At 44.4% G+C, this 17974-nt stretch overlaps 1 protein-coding gene across 4 annotated transcripts in view; it reads left to right on the top strand.

Annotated features, from left to right (window-relative positions):
* The window catches only part of LOC134563658 (mitogen-activated protein kinase kinase kinase kinase 4-like), a 100331-nt gene that overhangs the window by 16669 nt on the left and 65688 nt on the right, over nt 1–17974 (top strand). For 3 of the 4 annotated variants that reach the window (XM_063421801.1, XM_063421802.1, XM_063421800.1), the window contains exon 3: nt 13619–13675. In XM_063421801.1, the coding sequence (XP_063277871.1) occupies nt 13619–13675 (57 nt within the window). Of the gene's footprint in view, nt 1–13618; nt 13676–14355; nt 14802–17974 lie in introns of those variants that run through there. The other variant, XM_063421803.1, reaches the window with a different exon arrangement.

The following is a 17974-nucleotide window of genomic DNA, read 5'->3' as shown; positions in this document are numbered from 1 at the left end:
AGTGATAAAACCTATGTTCTTTCTTACTGGATCGTGAGACAAAGGATTATTAAATTACTCCAGTAATTGCTGACTTTTCTTAAACAAATTCTCTTTTAAAAAGGAGAAAGAGCTGGTAGCAGAAGTAAAGAGAAATTTTCAAAGAACTGAGCAGTAATCTCCTTCTATTAAAGCTGCTGTGAAAGTGGACAGAAATGGAGTTATGCAAAAAATGAGCATTTTGATGACTGGTCTGGCTGGATCAGTGAAAGGGAAATGACAAACCTGATTCAGGCCACTGAGCATGTCCACGCTTAACAAAATTGAGCTGGAAATAACATTTCTAATTAAACTGGGTCAAACCATGTATGCAAACCAGGTCTTTAAAAATAATTATATGAAACCGCGTTTTTTTCCAGTCTTTTGCACATGATGTAATTTGTTTGACCTATTCAGAGAGGATATGAAGTGCTAACAGTGGCACGATGGTGCTTTGTGCTCACCTTGCACTCACTTGATTACAGAGCAAATGGCAAATCACAATCAGTGAAGGGGACCCAGTCCCAAAAGTTTACTCAGTGACTAATTTCAGAGCCCCTTCTTGTTAGGTGTTTGTTTTTGTGTAATTCTGCAGTTACTGAATGTGTTAGGTTATTTTCTTGTGCAAACATGTCAAAAATAGGTGTTTTCTGTAGGCCTCAGTGGTGCAGAGAGGAAAGGAGTTTGTCTCCTCTGATTTGCACAAAGCATTGTATCATCTTGGAGACTTCAGGTTTGGTTGGAATGGGCTGACTGGTTAAAACACGATTGGATGCAAGAGCAGTGCAATCCTATATGCTCTGTTTTCTTAAAAAAAAACCTGACTGAGCTTCTGTCTTTGGTAGTGCAAGTTCTTACAATCTCATGTGCTCCCCTGAAGCTGAAGGCTCAGAAGGTAGAACGCAATGCAAAGCACTTGGGCTTTTCTGGTGTGGGGTTTTCGTATGCACTTTGAGTTGTTTTCTTAATGACACTTCTGTTTTAAGTAGAGACCTGATTGTTTAAATTTCTGATATTTGCATAGATGCATTGGCAATGCTGTAGAGTTTTAGTTTATCCTGCAAAATTTTCTTCTGGCACATAATACCATATTTATCCAAAGCAGCAGGGAGCTCTAGGTGGTGTGTTTTGGCATCTGGATGTTGATGATGGAATATGCAAAGGAGCTGCAAAAGGAAGCTTGTTTGGAAACTCGTGGATGGTTAAACTTTTAAAGTAAAATTTTCAAGTGAGCACAATGAGGATGTTAAAGCAGAAATGCTAGTTTTTAAAGTTTGTATTATATGTGTAAGCCAGCATGTTGCTGGAATTAGCTGGATGCCTTGCGGAATGTTGAGGTTGTTTTGCTGTTTTGTTTTTGTCTTTCTTGACACTGTTTTAGATGTCGTGCAGCTGGTTGGACAAGCTACTGCTGTTACAAGGTAAAGGAAACACATAGGGTTCAGAGCTTGGAAAATGAGAAGGCTATGAGACTCAATCATGAGAAGGGTTCTGGTGCAGCGTCACTGACATCTGAGGTGCCTTGGGCTAGGCCAGGGGATTTCAGTGTTTCAGTTTTGAATATACTTCTGTCTGTAGTACCTGGGCCCTATTGTATTTGGTGCTGAGGAAGTTCACAGAGTCCCACTGCTGCCTGTGAAAGCTTCGTGTGACACACCAGCTGACAAACCCTGAGCAGGGTGATCCCATCGAACCCCACGCCCCTGAACGTGAGTGTGTGTCCTGAGTCAGACTAGTCAGTGTTTTCTCTTTCCATGTAGCCTTCATCTGTAGATTTATGGAGAGTCTCATTTCTCATCAGCTGTGAACTTTGGGTGGCAGCCCTGCAGTTGCTTGTCAGAGATACTTTTACACAAGTGTACACACTAAACCAGTGGCTCAGATTTATTTCTTGTGTCACAAGCTCTGGTCCAAACCTGTGAGAGGATCTGTGCAGTCACACCTTTTGCAACAGAGAAACCGTTGAAAATATACTTTTTTTTTCATTGTAAAGTGAGGTTTGTTTTGTTTGAGAAATTTGACCCTTTATGAGACAAATTCAGATCTAATGAACTCAGCAGCAGAAATTCCTTAGGACATAGAATCATTAAGATCATCTGGTTGGCTTCTGGCAGGGCCGGAGGAGAGAACCTCAGTGTTGGGACAATCCATGATCAGCTGTTGGTGGGAAGTGCTGCAGGGAACCTTTGGAAGATGTAGCCAGCAGTGCATGGGAGGAGGGCAGGGGGCCCCCAGCCTGTGCTGAGGCTCTGGTGTTGTTTTACCCACACACAGCTCACTGTGTAGTTCACTGCTTCATCTCACCCTGTACAAAATTAATTTGGCTTGTTTAAACAGGGCAAGACAAAGAGATGGGAGTTTCAAAAATCCGGTAGGGCTGTTTAGTAGTTCATTTCAGGAAACTATTGGTACCTCTTGTGACCAGTTCTTCCAATGATTCACTGCTGCTTTTGCTTCGTGTGTGCTCATAATTATGCCGAGCTGCATTGCTTAAGGCTTTGCGGTTCTTCAGCTGTAATGCGTTTAGCCATTTTCTTGAAATTATTCTGCAGGGGTATTTCTTTCTTTCTTTCTTCCTCTCTAGAGCTCACTGTACATTTCTGTCCTGCTGTGATTGACTTCAATACCTACAAGTAATACAGAAATTCGGAAGATACAGCATTGAACAGTAACTGCTTGTAGCTGTTCAGGAACTATTACTGTGCATGTGACTTGTGGTTTGCTTGGGAGGGGAATCTTTGCCAGCTGGACTTCTGCTGCACAAAGCTGATTAGATCAGTTTAGAAAAAATATATCACCAGTGCTCCTGATGAATTCAGAATTTTTTGGTTTTGAACTTGGAATCTCCTCTCTGTTTTAAATTCATTAGAAAAGCAGGCTATACTTCACTTGTAAGACTAATTAAAAGGGTAGTCTGGTTTCATTTTGGAGACTAACTTAACACTGAAAGCCTTTCCAAACATTTAAGTAATTTTCCCTTGAGTTTTCTGGACCATCTGGCCAATAGGATTTTGGAAGGAAATGGGATTTGACTGCTGCTGTGAGATCAGTGCCATGTAACTCATCTCTTACAGAAATCATTCAGAAATCTGGAGGCTTGTGTGCTTTTTCACAGACTAATTGTGTTCATTAACTCCCTTTTAATTTTTGGAGAGGATTCACCAGACAGAGCCAAATGAAAAGGCATGATTAGATGCTGTCTTTTTTTTCCCCCTCAGTTATATGCTCTGTGAAGACTTTGGTATGTGTGTAAAGAATATGACCTTTCCCTAGGCAAACCTCAGGTCTTCCGAACTTGATAGTACTAGTCAGCAGAATTTTTAATTTCAGGATCCACCTCAGGTGAACAGAGTCATAGGGAGAGTAGTGACCAAGAAACACTGAAGGCAAGACTCTGGGGCTGTAAGAGAAACCCTTTTAATGCCAGTTGTTAGTACTGGGCTGTCCCATACTGCATGAGCCATCTGCAGAGGTGCGTACCCGCATGGTATTGTGATCTGTGTGAGGAAAACACCAGCAGAACTGGAATGGAAAAGTAAATCACCCTTAAGGTTGTTGTAGCTCTGTCATCATTTAAGCTGGAACTTGCAACTGTATACCCTGCTTGCCTCAAAGCCTTTTTTAAAAAAGCCCCCAACAACACAGTTTTAACCTGTGGAGAGCCGTGTCCATGTTCTGTATAATATGCAAGAGAAAATTCAACTACGTTACAGTTGCTGTTCACAGGAATGCTGAAGGAGCTTTAAAAGTTCAGTGATATAAATGCTAAGAGCTTAATGTGCACACAAGGTTTGTTTATGTGGAATGAAAGGCTAAAAAAGCTACATTACCTAAAAAGTTACAAGATGACTCGCCTGACGTGAGGTTTGTAATTGCTGTGTGCAGCTTAACCTTTGTAGCTTTGCAGCAATGGTGAGCCAAAACCTCTTCCTTTGAGGGATTCTTGCTCCAAAATTCTGGCCACCCATCAGCTGACCCTCCTGCAGTCCAGCCCTGACTTCTTTTCAGCAGGATGGGGCTGGCAGGACACACTTAACTGCTTGTGACCTTCTCCAGCAGAGATGTGCTATGAACAGGTTTTCTCCAGCGCCCTGTATTTCTGTAAACGGATGTGTATGAGTCAGGCAGCAAAAATTCACTGGGGTGGAGGGGTTTGTACCTCACCCCAGATTTAACTTCTCAGCAACCCCTGCTCTGCAGAGTGAGAGCCTTCCAAAGGCTGAGGCTTTTCCAAAATTGTTTATTTTTCTGGATGAATAGACTTCTGGTGCAGCAGACCTTTGCTGTCGTAAATCACCACTGGGCTCCCAAGCGCTGTGCGGGACTGGCTCTGTGCCAAGGCTGTTCCAACCCTCCTGTTCACAACCCTGGGACTTTAAATACCTCACTGCCCTGCATCACCACTGCCCTGTGCTGTCCTGAGCAACCCACCAGCTCAGTGTTCCCAAGCTAGAACTCCCATGGGAAGAGGAACGCTGCCTGTATCCATAGAACCTCCATGCCCCTGACAGGGCTAGCAAGCCCTGGTGGGGGTCTGAGGCTGGAAGTCTGAAAGTGTTTCAACAGGCAAAGGGATGTGGCAAATGCCAAAGCCCAGGATGAATAGTAAGGCTGTTGCTTAAGGCTCTGCAGTTCTTCCGCTGTAATGCGTTTAGCCATTTTCTTGAAATTATTCTGCAGGGGTATTTATTTATTTATTTCTTCCTCTCAAGAGCTCACTGTACATGAAGCTGTTGAAGCTGCTGCTTGTGCAAATAGTGATATTTAGGCTCAACAAAATCAGATTTTTACGTCCCAATAAATGGAGTGTGAGGAAAATGGGATTACTGCTCAACCTGCTTCTCGGACCTGTCCTCCTATTCACTGTGCTGCTGTCTGAGTTACTTGAGCTACATATGGCCCCAAAATGTTGCTTTTCTTTCCTTGCTGGCAGCAGTTCCCACTCAGGGGCCTTGCAGTTCCCTCTAAACTCAAGCACCTGTATGACTTTTGAGCAGAGGGGAGCTGGAGCTTCAGTGTTTGCCATGCCCTCAGATGCTACTGAAGTATCACCAGATGGAAATCAGACCAAATCAGTCAGTGGGAGTCTGGTCCTTCACCAGGAGCAGCTCTGCCTCTAGTAACCCTGTGACCCCCAGCCAGGCTGACCTCAAATTTGGTGGTTGTTCCTCCAAGGTGAAGGTTGTTCCTCGAAGGTGCTCTGTGTGCTGCAGCTCTCAGCTTCCTACTGACACCCATCACAGGCCACCCTGGTTTTATCTGCCCCAGAAGAAGTGTTTCTGCCCTTTCCTGCTCCCTGTTTTGCACATTGTTCACATTGCTCAGAAACTTTAAGTAGCAGTTGGGGATCTAAAGCATCATGCCTACATGTTAGCTGAGCAAGGAGAAGCCACAGGAATGAGTACTTCCCTTCAAATGAGCATTGAGCTGCAGAAGATTACATGGGATATTCTTCTGCAGACACCACCCACTTAAATAAGTGGAGGACAAATCTCTTTGTGTTATGGCTAGAGTTTTTAAAAGAGCTTGGTGCTTTTCTTGATCTTGCAGATCACAGTGAGAGTGACCCATTTGGGAGCAGGTTTCAGCACCCCAAAAGACCAGTCCCCAGTCCATTCTCATTCAAGTGTGCAGTAGCCTTGAGTGGTTCATGTTTTGGATGAGGATGGTAATCTGATCAAGTGAACATACTGATATTGCAAAAAACGTAGATATTCAAATATGTGTTTGTGAAAGAGCTTGAATTTGTTCCTTTGTTTCATTTTCTTTTCCCACTGGTCTGCAGTCAGATACAGACAAACATGAGGCAAAGCAAACAATCTGTGTTTCCACTCATACAATGGGAGGAAATAGGAACTGAAAGGATTAAAAAAAAAAACCTGGACAGAAAAACTGCTTCTGCTGCCTCTTGGGACTTACAGTTCATGGGGGTTGTGGTACAGACGTTTACAGTGGGGGTGCAAAACTATCATTTTCCTCCAGAAATCAAGATGATTTGATCTGGTATTGTTAAAATGACCCTTACCCATCCCTCCCTTCTAGACAACATGGACGTGGGTAGAATTTTAGATGACTGGTGGAGGCTATGTTTTCTAATCTCTTCTCTGGGCTAATGTGTTGCTATTTTAGTATATAGGAAGTTCTCCTATACCACTGCCAACTTAGTTATCTTTAGTGGTATTATGATTTACAGTGATAATTTTGTTTGTTTCTTTGAACATGTGACACAAGCAGGGGCCCTGAAATTCCTGATTTTCTTTTTTTACATCTTACCCCTGAAACATCTAAAATCTCATTTGGAAAAATCCATAAAACTAATATTTTCAGTTTGAGTGAGTGCAAATACATTCCCACTCCTGATATGAAGGGGGAGAGAAAAGCAATAGGAGGGATAAAATGACACGTTCTGCACATAAATAGGGTGGTGGTGTTTGCAAGGAAAAGAATTTTTCACTGAATATTCAATCCATTTTTACTACATAAATGTGATAAACTTTACAAAATTATACTTTTTAAAAAATTTGGAATGCAGTGTAACATTTGAGGGGTTTTAAAAGAATTTTAAATCCCTTTATAAATCATATATATCCCTAATATTTCTTCATTAATGTAGCAGCCTTTATTAATCAACTCTCATTCTTTATATATCTTCATGCAGACATTTTAGGGTTTAGTGCTGATATTTTGCAACCCAAGTTCTGGGATATGTGAAATAACATTTGACTTGTTGGTATGGTCTATACCCAAAGTGATACATTTTAGCTGACTTCTTAGAACACAACTAATCATAGCATATAGGAGAAAAACAGACCAATATGACATAAACCTTGAAAAGCAGGTCTTGATTATGTTACTGTTTCTGTTATTCCCCACTGACAAGGGTGATATTTTGTCATGTTTAGGTGATGTGCTTTGCTTTCCCTGGCAGGAAACATTTATGGTTGGCTCTGAAGGCAGTGTTAAGTTGGAGTCTGCCAGGGAGTCCTGTTCCAACATGAGGGATAGTGACTGGTGGTTTCTAATGTTGTATTGTCTGAGAGCAGCAAAAGACCTTCCTGTTGCCTCATGTTGGTCTCAGGAGCTGGTGCTGAGTCTGCTGTGTGCTCTTCCTCTCTTTAGCACAGTTAATGGCAGCAAAACTATCTAGAGGGTGTTAAAGGAGCATAGGGAAGAGGAAATGCAATATTGGCTATGCTGCCCAAGTGGTATTGGGTGTGACCTGGGTCTGTGTGGAAATTGTGTGGCACATGTTGGGGTGAAAGGGCAAATGTGTTTCATCCACACCGGCAGCACTGAGGCACTGCAGCAGGTTTGTGGTTTTATGGCAGTCCGTGCATCCTGCACTGCTGGTTTGAAGGCAATCACAAGGAAAGAAAGGTGTGCTCCAGCTGGGAAATGGAGCTGAGGGCTACCCTAGAGGTCACCTGGAACAGCTTCCAAAATCTCAGCGTCTCCCAGTATGACAAAGGAGAAAAGAAATGCTCTAAGGGAATACAATTCTTTGATTTACAGCCCTGAAATACAACAGGCATCCAGAGCTGATGTGACAAAAGTACCACCAAAACTTTATAATGTCAATCAGAGGAAGCTCTTCAGCCTGAGTTGTGTGATTAAAAGGATGAAGTGGTAATCAAAATGATAACTGTGTTCCCACCTGTCTGGTGTCTCGAGCTCTTGGGGGTTGAGAAAAAAAAAAACAGCTTTGTGAAACTGGTGCCCATCAGTCCAAGACAGTGGTGGTTTGGGGAGTTTTGTGCGTTTGTGGGTTTGGGTTTTTGGGGGTTTTTAAACTATCAGAGTTGACATGGATTAGATGTCACAGCCTACGATGAAATAGATTGTTCCTGAAATCCAGTGCTAGTGCATGACTTACTCTGAACTTTGCCTTGGGCCATTAACTAACAGAAACAAGCTATAAGCTCTTAATTACTTCATCCTTGGAATATATTCCTGTCCTTTCCAGTTTTGCATTACTGCTGTATTTTTTAGCTGAAGGGATCCAACCATGACTACAGTGCGTTGTCTCACATGGCTGCAGTTGCAGAATTGAGACATACGGACTGCTGTTGCTGACAGAGCTCACCTAAAAACTGTCTTCTCAGGTGACACAGCCCCAGGTGTGCAAGCCCTGACCACTTGTTTACATCGTGAAGACCCTGAGGGACAAACGGGATGCTTCTATGAGCCGCCTTTCGCTGTAGAACAGTGGCTGTGTCTAAGCTGCAGTATAAGGAGCAGCATATCTGCAGGTTTTATATTTTTGGGGTTCTCCTCCCTGCCGTGCTGGCCCACTGGGGAGCACGATGCAGCTGCATGGGAGGCTGCTCCTGCTTGCCTGCAGTGTGAACAGGCAGAGCTCGTGTTCCCACTGGCTCTGGGGCACAGGGGTTAGCAAACATTGCTCTTTGCTTCTAAAGAACTGGATCTGAGTAGAAAAGTCCTGTGCGGGTGGAAAGGGAAACAGAAGGATCATGACTTCGTTAAGGTCATGTGGAATAGGACATAGGGTTTCCTGGATCGCTATGCAGAGCATTGTTCACTCCATGCATAATCTTTTAAAGGTTTTTCTTCTATTTGCAGGATGGAAAGGGTGGAGAGGAGAGGGGTGAAAGGGTGGGGACCAGTCCCAGGGGGCACAGCAGGCTGAGCTGGCAAGCTGCCGCCAACTGCAGGGCCACACAGATTTCCCCAAGATGGGCTCAAACTTCAAAGTTCATTAGTGCATTTTGAACAGGAAATCTGCTTGCTTGAGTTCACTTTCGGTGAGAGCTTGCAGCAACACAGCTGTGCCTTCACCTCGCTCCCAAAGGGCGGGTGGCCACAGGCTGCATCTGTTATCCTATAAGGAATGCTTCTGGTTGAGAAAGACCTTGACCACCAAAGTCCCACACCTCCAACAGCCGCATCTTGCTTTACAGTGCAAATCTTGAACATCCAGAGAAGGTCCCGAGAGTTAAAGTTGTGGTATCTACCAGCTTTCGGGATTCACAGGCAGGCAGCGTTGTGATGCGTCACCCAGGAGTCCCCGTACCCTTGTTCTAGTGCTGTGAGCTGATTGTGTCTTGCCTGGCAGCCGAGTGTGTTTGGTATGAAATGTCCCTTCACGTGGGCACAAAGGTGCAAACTGCAGAGTTTTCTTCTGGTTTTTGGGAGGTGTCCTTGCACACAGGCACCTGACCGCCTCTCTGAAACCTCTGCTTTTTAAGGGAGACACAAGTGGGGTGATGCTTCTGGTTGCAGACAAGAAGACAGGGACACGGACAAGAGCAAGGACTTCTTGTGTGGTCAAATTCACCAGCTCTGTGCTGCCCTGGTGTCCTGCAGCAGGCAGTCCCTGCCTTTCTCGTGCACTTTTTCCTGCTGCGGTTACATGGGGACAGCTCCATCAGACAGGCCCAGAAACACGTGAGCATTAATGAGTGCCTGTTGCCAAAAAGGAAGCCTGTGGTGGGACTGCCTTGGGCTGCCTTGGCACGGTGTGCAGCACTTAACTGGACAACTGGCTTCTGCTGTCTGGACTTGCAATTGTCTGCTCCAAATCTGTCGAATCCCAGGTGGGGAGAGAAGCTGATGGGAGCTGTTTCCCACCCCCAGGAAAAGAGATACGTGCAGGATCTGGGAGGGAAGCTGTCAAACCAAGCTCTCTGCATATGACTTGCAACCTTATAATCTCATTGGGACCTTGGGTCTCTTCTTGTAATCATGGCCTCAGACAGGGACTGTCCAAAATTTTTATTGAAACCTAACAGGAAAAGGTGTCGTACGTGACTGAGTGCATCATTTTGTAAATATACTTAATTCATGTAAAGCCCTTTTATCAGCTAATAGCTGGCTGCTAATGTTGACACTCTTGTTTGAGGTAAATAGAAAAGTACATGTCTTGACCCTTAGTAGAGGGCTTAGAAGAGCGGTTCCTTTATCTGAGGGGAAAAGATAAATAGACATCCAACAGAAAGAACACTGAACAATCTGCACTCTTCCATGTATCTCTTCCTGCAGAGATAATGCAGGGTTGGAGCTCATCAGAACCAGATCTTTGGCATAAAGCATCTCCCGCAAGTCTGGCTGCAGTGAACAGTCTGTAGATTTGAAAAATGTGTGTGCTGGCTTCAGGTTTGCTGAATGTAACTGTAGTGACAAACTGGCAACTACAGCAGGCTTTATGCGGAAATATTTTCTGGAGGGGACCAGGAATTTAGCTGGACTCAAAGATAATGGAAGAATCTTTTCCAGCTTGCATACTTCATCAAAATGAAGGGTGGAGCTTCAATTTTAGAAAGTCTTTGAGCCTCAGAATTGTTCGTGTCTAAGCTCGTGTATGAGCTTGATAGAGTTTGGTGTTATACTCCTGGGTAGGAACATGGGTGCTGCAAATGGCTGTTGGGTGTTTTTGACTACGTTCTCCAGAGTTCTTATACTGAGCATTTGGGTGAAAGATGAAACCTTTTATTAGGGAAACCAGCCCACAGACCATTCCATCCCTCTGCCCGGTTTCTGGGAAGATGCGCAGGATCTTGAATCACAGCAGGCTGAACTCCAGTGATCTGGAGAGGATGGGCAGTGGCAGACTGAATAGAGGGCTGGGAGGGCAATGTCTCTCGTTCTTCTTCCCATTTCGGATTAAATCAATAAGCACGAACTTCAGCATGTCTTATCACTGGATGTAAGTGAATCATTTGATGTTATTTGGTTGGGAAACAGTTAAAACAGCCAGTTTTCTCCTAGAAGCTTTAAACAAAAATCAAAACACCACTTTTCTCAAAACAATTCACACATACTCAACTTAGTGGCTTCAGCAGAAGCAGCAATGTGAGAGTTCCCATGAACTCTGGCTAACCTCTTGAGATTTATTGATAAATGAAAAGAATAAGGGACCAGCACTGAAACCTTTCCTTGCTAAGGCATTCCTCTCGATCTCTTAGCGAGAAGCCCAGGGCTGGGTTCAGGATGTTTACTGCTGTTAGAGATGTTAAGGAAAATTGACTCCAAGCAGTTTAAAAGACCAATATTGAGAAATCTGTGGTTTTTGTTCTGAACTGCTAGTACAGTCATAGTCTGTGCCTTAATGCAGGAGCAGGATTGAGTTGTGCATTGTAGTTAACAGGGACCCATTTTTTGAGCAAAGGTGAATTACAACCCACAAAACAAAAGGATTTGCTGTTTTCTTTCCCAACAAATACTGATTTTCCAAACCTTTTTTGGGGGGGGGATTTAGTATTGACTTTTGCAGTGCTAAATGAGAGCAACAGGTTTTGCATACAGTGGAAATAACTGTGGCAACAAAATAACCAATATCAGTTACACAGAAGAACAAAAGACAGGAGTTATGCTTCAAAAACCAGGACTGAATGCCAGGCCTTTCCCCCTTCCTTATTCTGATGAATATTCAAATGCAGTATTAGCATAATACTTAGGGATTATTTTTTCAATAAAGAAGCGAGTTTCTGTGCTTCACTACAGTTATGAAAATCAGAGTTCTTGGTCCTTTGCAGAACCTACTGCAGTCCAGGGGAGACCCCTGTTTTCCATGGGCTGGTCACCTGGTGTGTGGTGTCCAGAGACATGGAGCTACCAGTGTGCTTGTCTCCAAACTCTGGGGTGAAGACAAGATGGGTGTGCTTTGGGGAAGGCCCCCTCTCTGTATTCCCAAGACATTCAATGGAAATGGGAACATTTGCAAACAAGGGCTCCAAGAGAGGAGCTGTGGCTGTGCAGAGGAGACTTGCTGACCAGTGCTGGTGTTAACAGGGATGGACACTGACCCAACACCAGCATCCTTTGGGCTGGCACTGGTCACTGCTCATCCACACTCACCCACCAAGGTCTGTGTGGCCTGGAGAGAGTGTGCCCAATTTGTTTTCCTTCTGAGGTCTGTGCTGATACGTAAATCCTATCATTCCACTTCATGAGAAAATGCTTTGCAATCCCAGGAGTGCTTTCATAGAAAGAGGACACTTAAAAATATTAAAAAAAAAACTCAGCAGGATTTCAGTTTTTTGTAAAAGAAAACATGACTGTGACATATTGTCCAAGAATCAGGAATCATTTTTCTTTGATGCAAAATTGCTTAGTCTTAGAAATAACATTTGTATGCACTTTCATGCAGATAGAACCTGGATTTTAAAATTATCCAGCTTTTAATATTGCAGGTGTAAATTGCACTTGCAAATCATTTTGTCTGCAAACTGCAGCATTTCGTATTTGATTTCCTGATTTCCAGTGGCTTCCCTAATTTGTGTCAGTCAGTTATTTTGATATACAGCTTTGCAGGCACTACTATTTCAGGAATAAAGTTGCGGTCCCAAAGTTTTGAACCCATTTCTAAACATGTGATGGAAGTGAGGAGCTAGGATGTATAGCAAACCCGCTGTCTATTTAAATCTTTTGATACCATCTTCCAGTGTGAGATCAGTGCTGGTTATCATGGTGAAAGACTTTATCTGTGGTATCTGTTGAGCAACTTGACCTCACCAAAGCAAGAAGCTGCAAGATTCACGGTTGTGTTTGTGATGCATGTTCTTGTGAATCACATTTTGTCAGTCTCAGTAGCAAGTTTGCTCCTTTAACAGCTTTATTTCCTATTACCTCGATTTACCTAGCTGTGTTTTCAAAATCAAGCCTATTACCTAGCCTGAAGTTACCAGCTGTCTGTTGTTTCAAAGTGACTATGGGGTGTGGGCATTTCATAATGAACTCTGTACATGTGTAGGCACCCACACAGTCGAAGTCCTGGGTTAGTTCCTCCCCACCACCACAGAAGATAACATTTTTAAATTCAAAGCTCTTGCATGCTTTTGGGGAAGTAGCTGATATACTAGCTGAGTAGTAGCTGAGATGTAGTGAACTCAGCTGAGGTGAGGTTATAAAAACTAAGCATTTTGAAGTAAAAAGCCTTTAAAAAAAAAAAAAAAAAGAAAGGCAAAACATGCATAGGCTTTAGTTTCTTGGCAGCCACATAGAGCTTGCCAGATTGATGTACTGGAAGCCAGAGTTTTGTCATTACCCTGAGGTGTGCCAGGACATGTCAGGGCTCAAGGTGGTGGCAGAGCCAACTGCCCAATGCCTTCCAGCTTCCCCAGCATGCCTCATCCATGGATGGCAGGACAGGAATATGGCTCTTGTTCAGACATTCTGGGACCGTGTTGACATTTCCTGGAAGAGGAGCCTGGAGGGCTGGCATCACCTGTTGAACAGAAGTTAAATGGAGACCCCATGTTGTGCCATGAGAACAGAGGTCTCCCAGCATTGCTGCTTCCTTTGTGCTAAAGGGAAATTCAGCCCTGTAGCGGTAACTCTGTTAAATTCAGAGCACAGTAAGGGTGTGGCTCTGTTAATACATCACCAAACTTCACCCAGGTAGTTTTGTGTCGTTGGAAAGTTGTTTGGTACATAGAATCATGGAATAGTTTTGGTTGGAAGGGATCTTTTAAAGGTCACCTAGTCTGACCCCCTTACAAGGAGGAGGGACACCTTCAACTAGAACATTGCCTTGAACATGATTGAAAGCAATTAGTCAAACCTAGTTATTATAGGCCTAATTTGTTGATGTATTCATAGTTTGCCTACATGTTTTGCTTAGTGTCTTCTGTTATTTTAACAGGGTCGCCATGTTAAGACTGGGCAGCTGGCAGCAATCAAAGTGATGAATGTTACTGAGGTGAGTGCAAAACCAAAAATAATAAGGTCATTGTTAAGCAGCAAGGAAAAATAAATAATCAGATCATGAGAAGGTGGACAGTTCATGAAAGAAGATCCACTGGTATAAATCATGGTTCCTGAGCACCAGTTTGTGTTTTATAAAGTACTATGTGGTGTTAACCATATTTTTTAAGTGTGGCCAACCAGTGGTGACAAAGCTATGAGGGGGTGGATTGCCATATATTTTGGTGTGTAATAATATCGAAGACAAGAAGTCCCTTTCTGCTTATTTCTAGTTGATTATCTGCTTTCAGGTTGGAATTAAATATTTCCTGTATCTCTGCACAGCCTCTGCTGTGTTTCATCACATCCTATCCCCTTGCATGCCAGCTGTTCCTCAGAGTTGTGCCCTGACAGCCAGCAAGCAGGAACATGTTAGAAATGCAAATGCAGTGCTTTTTTATTGTGATCTGACAGATGAGGGAAGGAGACAGTTTAATTGGCACTGTCCCTACTCACATTTATAAATGGGTGTCAGTGCTGAAACAGGGTGTTGGAAAAGTTGCTAAATATTGGGTTTTGTCTCTCCTTTTAAGAGCACAGCCGATAGTGGAGCAGCTTGTGGTCCTTAAGACCACATTAGCCTGAGCCCCAGGAAGGTTGGGGAGACTCACTGCTTCTTCTTTTTGAGTCTTCTAGAAGTCTGGTTTGGTAGGATGCACTCAGACTCACTGAAGACCAGGTCCCTGTTCTGTCACTCTGGCACTGTGGATATGGAGAACAGAAATCCAGCTCCTCTTGCGATATGATGGAAGGATTATCATCTAAAATTACAGCAAACAAACAAGCCAAATCATCTGATTCCTTTGGGCCAGGTCTGCCAGTGGTTCATCTACATGTGGTGCTGGGACAAACACAAGCAAGCCTTACCTGCATTTCCATGTGTCTTTCCATTGTCGTGAAAGGCAACAGACCAAGTTGGTGTCTGCATCAGTCCTGTCACGTAGAGCAGGTCCAGGACACTTCTCTCTGTTGATGGTGTGGGAATCCAGCCCTGAGCAGCAAGTGGTCTGAACTTGGATGCTACTGTAATGTACAAAGCACATCTAAGGGCTGGTTTGACCCTGGCTGCTGTTCTACAATAGGTATGTGTAGCTGCATTGCCAGTTTTGTAGTGAGGGTGCTTTTTTTCTAAAATGAGTGCTACATTAGATCGGTGGGATTTCTGCTTTTAGGTCTGTAGGTACATATATCATCGGGTGCTTTGACTTTAAAAAATGGCAGTCACCAAACATGAGGCTGCTGGATTTTGGAAAGGAGAGTGGATATGGATTGGGTGCTAATCAGATTTCTGAGATGAGAGCACCTCCCTGCCTTGACAGAGGAGGATCCTGGCACAGGCTCAGAAGTTAGCCAGATCTGCTCTCCTGCTTTGCTGGGTCAGTCAACAGTGCAACAGTGTGTGAGGACTGCTTCAAGGTGTAACTGATGGATTGTCATGTTAACACCAGTGACAGTCTCTTGCTTGATGAAACAATTGAAGAAAAGGCTGCAGGAGGGGAACCTTGGAAAGATTTCTTCCCCTGTGCTATACATAACATAGTCTCCTTTGTATGCAAGCAACAAACTGTAGCATCCAGTAATGCCTACTTACATGCAAACAAAGTTTAAATAGAGGACAACTACATGGTCCCACTTCAGGAATCACCTTAGTAGACTTGCAGGATTCTGAGAACAAAACAAAGCTGTTCAGGTCTGATTTGCTGCAGGTGACAGAGCCACATCATGCTGGGGAACCTGTCCTGTTGTTTGAGGGGTAGTGATAGTAGGTCGTGCTGTTTTCACATTGAGACCCTTCATGGGAGGGTGAGGAACATGTGCAACTGTCAAAGGGGTTTTCCCTGGTGCTCTTCCCCCACTTAAATCCTGAACAATTCCAGCTCAGCTGTGCTCAAGGGTTCCTGCTTTCTGGACTTGGCACAGGGTGAGTGCAGGGCTTTCTGCTCTTATTTCCTAATGCAGAGTTGGCTGTATTCCTGCTGCTAGGGCACAGGCTGGCATGTCTGGATGCAGTCATTTATGCCACTTTTGCTACTTTTGTTCACCAAAAGATTCTGATTCGTTCACCAAATCTACAGGATTTCTTTTTCCAGTAAGAAGTCATTTCATCAGAAATTGCCTGACCAGCTCCAGCTGTGATTGTTCAGATCTGGGGCACTCCAAGAGCTCAGCAAATGTGCCCTTTGCTGTCATGAGCTGCAGCCCCAGGCTGGTTTCTTAAGCACGGCAGCAGGATGCTGTGGTCATTGTGGGATCCTCTGGACATCTGTCAGGAAGTGCTGCTGTGATGAGTTGCATGAGGGGGTGGGGGGAGCCCTTTGAAATGGTTAAAGGGGAGCTGATGACAACGTGCCCTCATGTGCCTCTCCGTGCAGGCTCTGCTTCCTGTTTTTTGACAGAGCCAAACCAGCAGAGTGTTTGCAGAGAGACTGGATTCTTGCTGCTTGTCTCTTCAGCTATGGGTGCAGGTGATCAAAGAGCTCTTCTCCAGCACATCATTCTCCATCTGTCTTTGCTTTCATTCTTCCTAGAGAGAAAAATAACATTTAAATATGAAGCTTGTTGTTAGACCTGCCCTAGTACTAAGGGGTCTCTTGGTGCAGTATTTATCAGCTGATGATCTTGTTTCCAACTGCGGTCAGAAGTGTGTGTTTTCTAGTTCTAATGCCATTGCAGATAGGCGCACAACTTCAAAAACAGCCTTTGATCATGAACCTGTCATCTCTGTGCTCGCAGCCATCTGTGCCCAGGAACACTGGTTTGTGAAAGCAAACATCTTTTTGCACCTGCACATCTGCGAGCCTGTTTCCTTGAGCAGCATTATTTATGGGCAGGTTTGTAGACTCCTGAGAAATGGGGCTGATGGTAATGCTGGCAGGAGGGGTGGTAGGAAGTGGAAATTCTGAGTGTGGGCGTGCACTGAGAAGCTGAGGATGCTTTTGTCCCCAGTCACTGTGCTTGAAGGATGTATGTAGCACTGAGGCTTGGCAAGTCTGTGTTCAGTTCCTGGGCAGGCCTCATGATATGGCCCATGGGGCACAACCACTCACGTTTACTGTTCTGCCTTGATTTTTCCATGGCAGAGAGTATTTTTTCCAAACCTCACCGAGACACTGGGAGGCCAGAGTGCATTTGTCTGTGACATGCCCAGCTGCTGTGCTGCCCTTCATCTTACAGACTGACCAGGACCTGAAGCTCAGCCCGCTGTCTGCTCCAAGCAGCATCCTCTCCAAGGCGTTCAGCTGTACTGGGCGGTGTTCCTTGGGCTCTAAAGGCTCCGATGGGCAAGGGAAGGAGAAACAGGTGCAGGGAGGGATCAGGTTCTGGCCTTCAGTGTAAATAAAGACACAAGAGGAAGAAGGAATTGCATCTCTCAGGTTCTAGGAAAGGTGCATTACTGTGTACAGCTCGTCTTGCTTTTGGCACTGGGTGTGGAAGATCTTGTGGGGTATCCTGGTTGTGTTCAGCCATGTGGACAGCCATGTGCTTGGTTTTTTTTTAAAAACATGGAGGTCAGATTGCAGAGGAATAGAACATAACTTGGATAAGAGCTTTAGTTCCAACATCCAGAAAATTAATTGCATAAAGGAACAAGAGTTGAAAAAGAGGCAGCAGCTATGAGGAAGTGGTTGGGATCTGCCAGTCCCCAGACGGGAACTTTGTGAAAGCTACAGGGTGCTGCTGAGGGCACAGCAGGGAGCTGGGGTGCACCGGAGCAAATTTCATGTAGGTAGGCAGAGTTAAAAAACCCAAACCCTTCACATCTGTAAATACTTCAAGTCATTTGGAGAAGACCTTTACTGAAGATGAGTGTTGCCCCTCTACATGTTTGCAGAAGGAGTGGGCAGAATGCAGGAGCGATAGCAGAGGAAGAAAGGAGTTTTCCCCGTTTGTTTCTCTTTCTGCCCCTCTTCCCTGAAGATCCAGAAGCTTGTGTAGATGACAGAACCCTTGAGGTCAGATGCAGGATGACAGTTCCCATGTCCTCATTCTCTGCCTTCTCCCTACCTGCTTGTGTCCACCCTTTCATGTGCACTGTGTGGAGTTCCAAAGGGAGTTGAGCCTTGTATCCCTTCAGCACAAGCACTCGCCTCCCTTTGATTGTGCTCTGTCTGTGTACAGAGAATCCTACCCCAGAGGATTTCCTGCATGCTGTCTGGAGTCAGCTCCCATTTCTCCTGGACACTCCACGTGCTGCACCGGGCTCCTCCTTAGCCTCACTAATTCAGTCATACAACTTCCAGGGCTGTATCAAGCC

The sequence above is a fragment of the Prinia subflava genome, chromosome Z (assembly GCF_021018805.1).
Source record: "Prinia subflava isolate CZ2003 ecotype Zambia chromosome Z, Cam_Psub_1.2, whole genome shotgun sequence".
Taxonomy (NCBI): Eukaryota; Metazoa; Chordata; class Aves; order Passeriformes; family Cisticolidae; genus Prinia; species Prinia subflava.
This window is presented reverse-complemented; position numbering and strand designations above follow the sequence as displayed.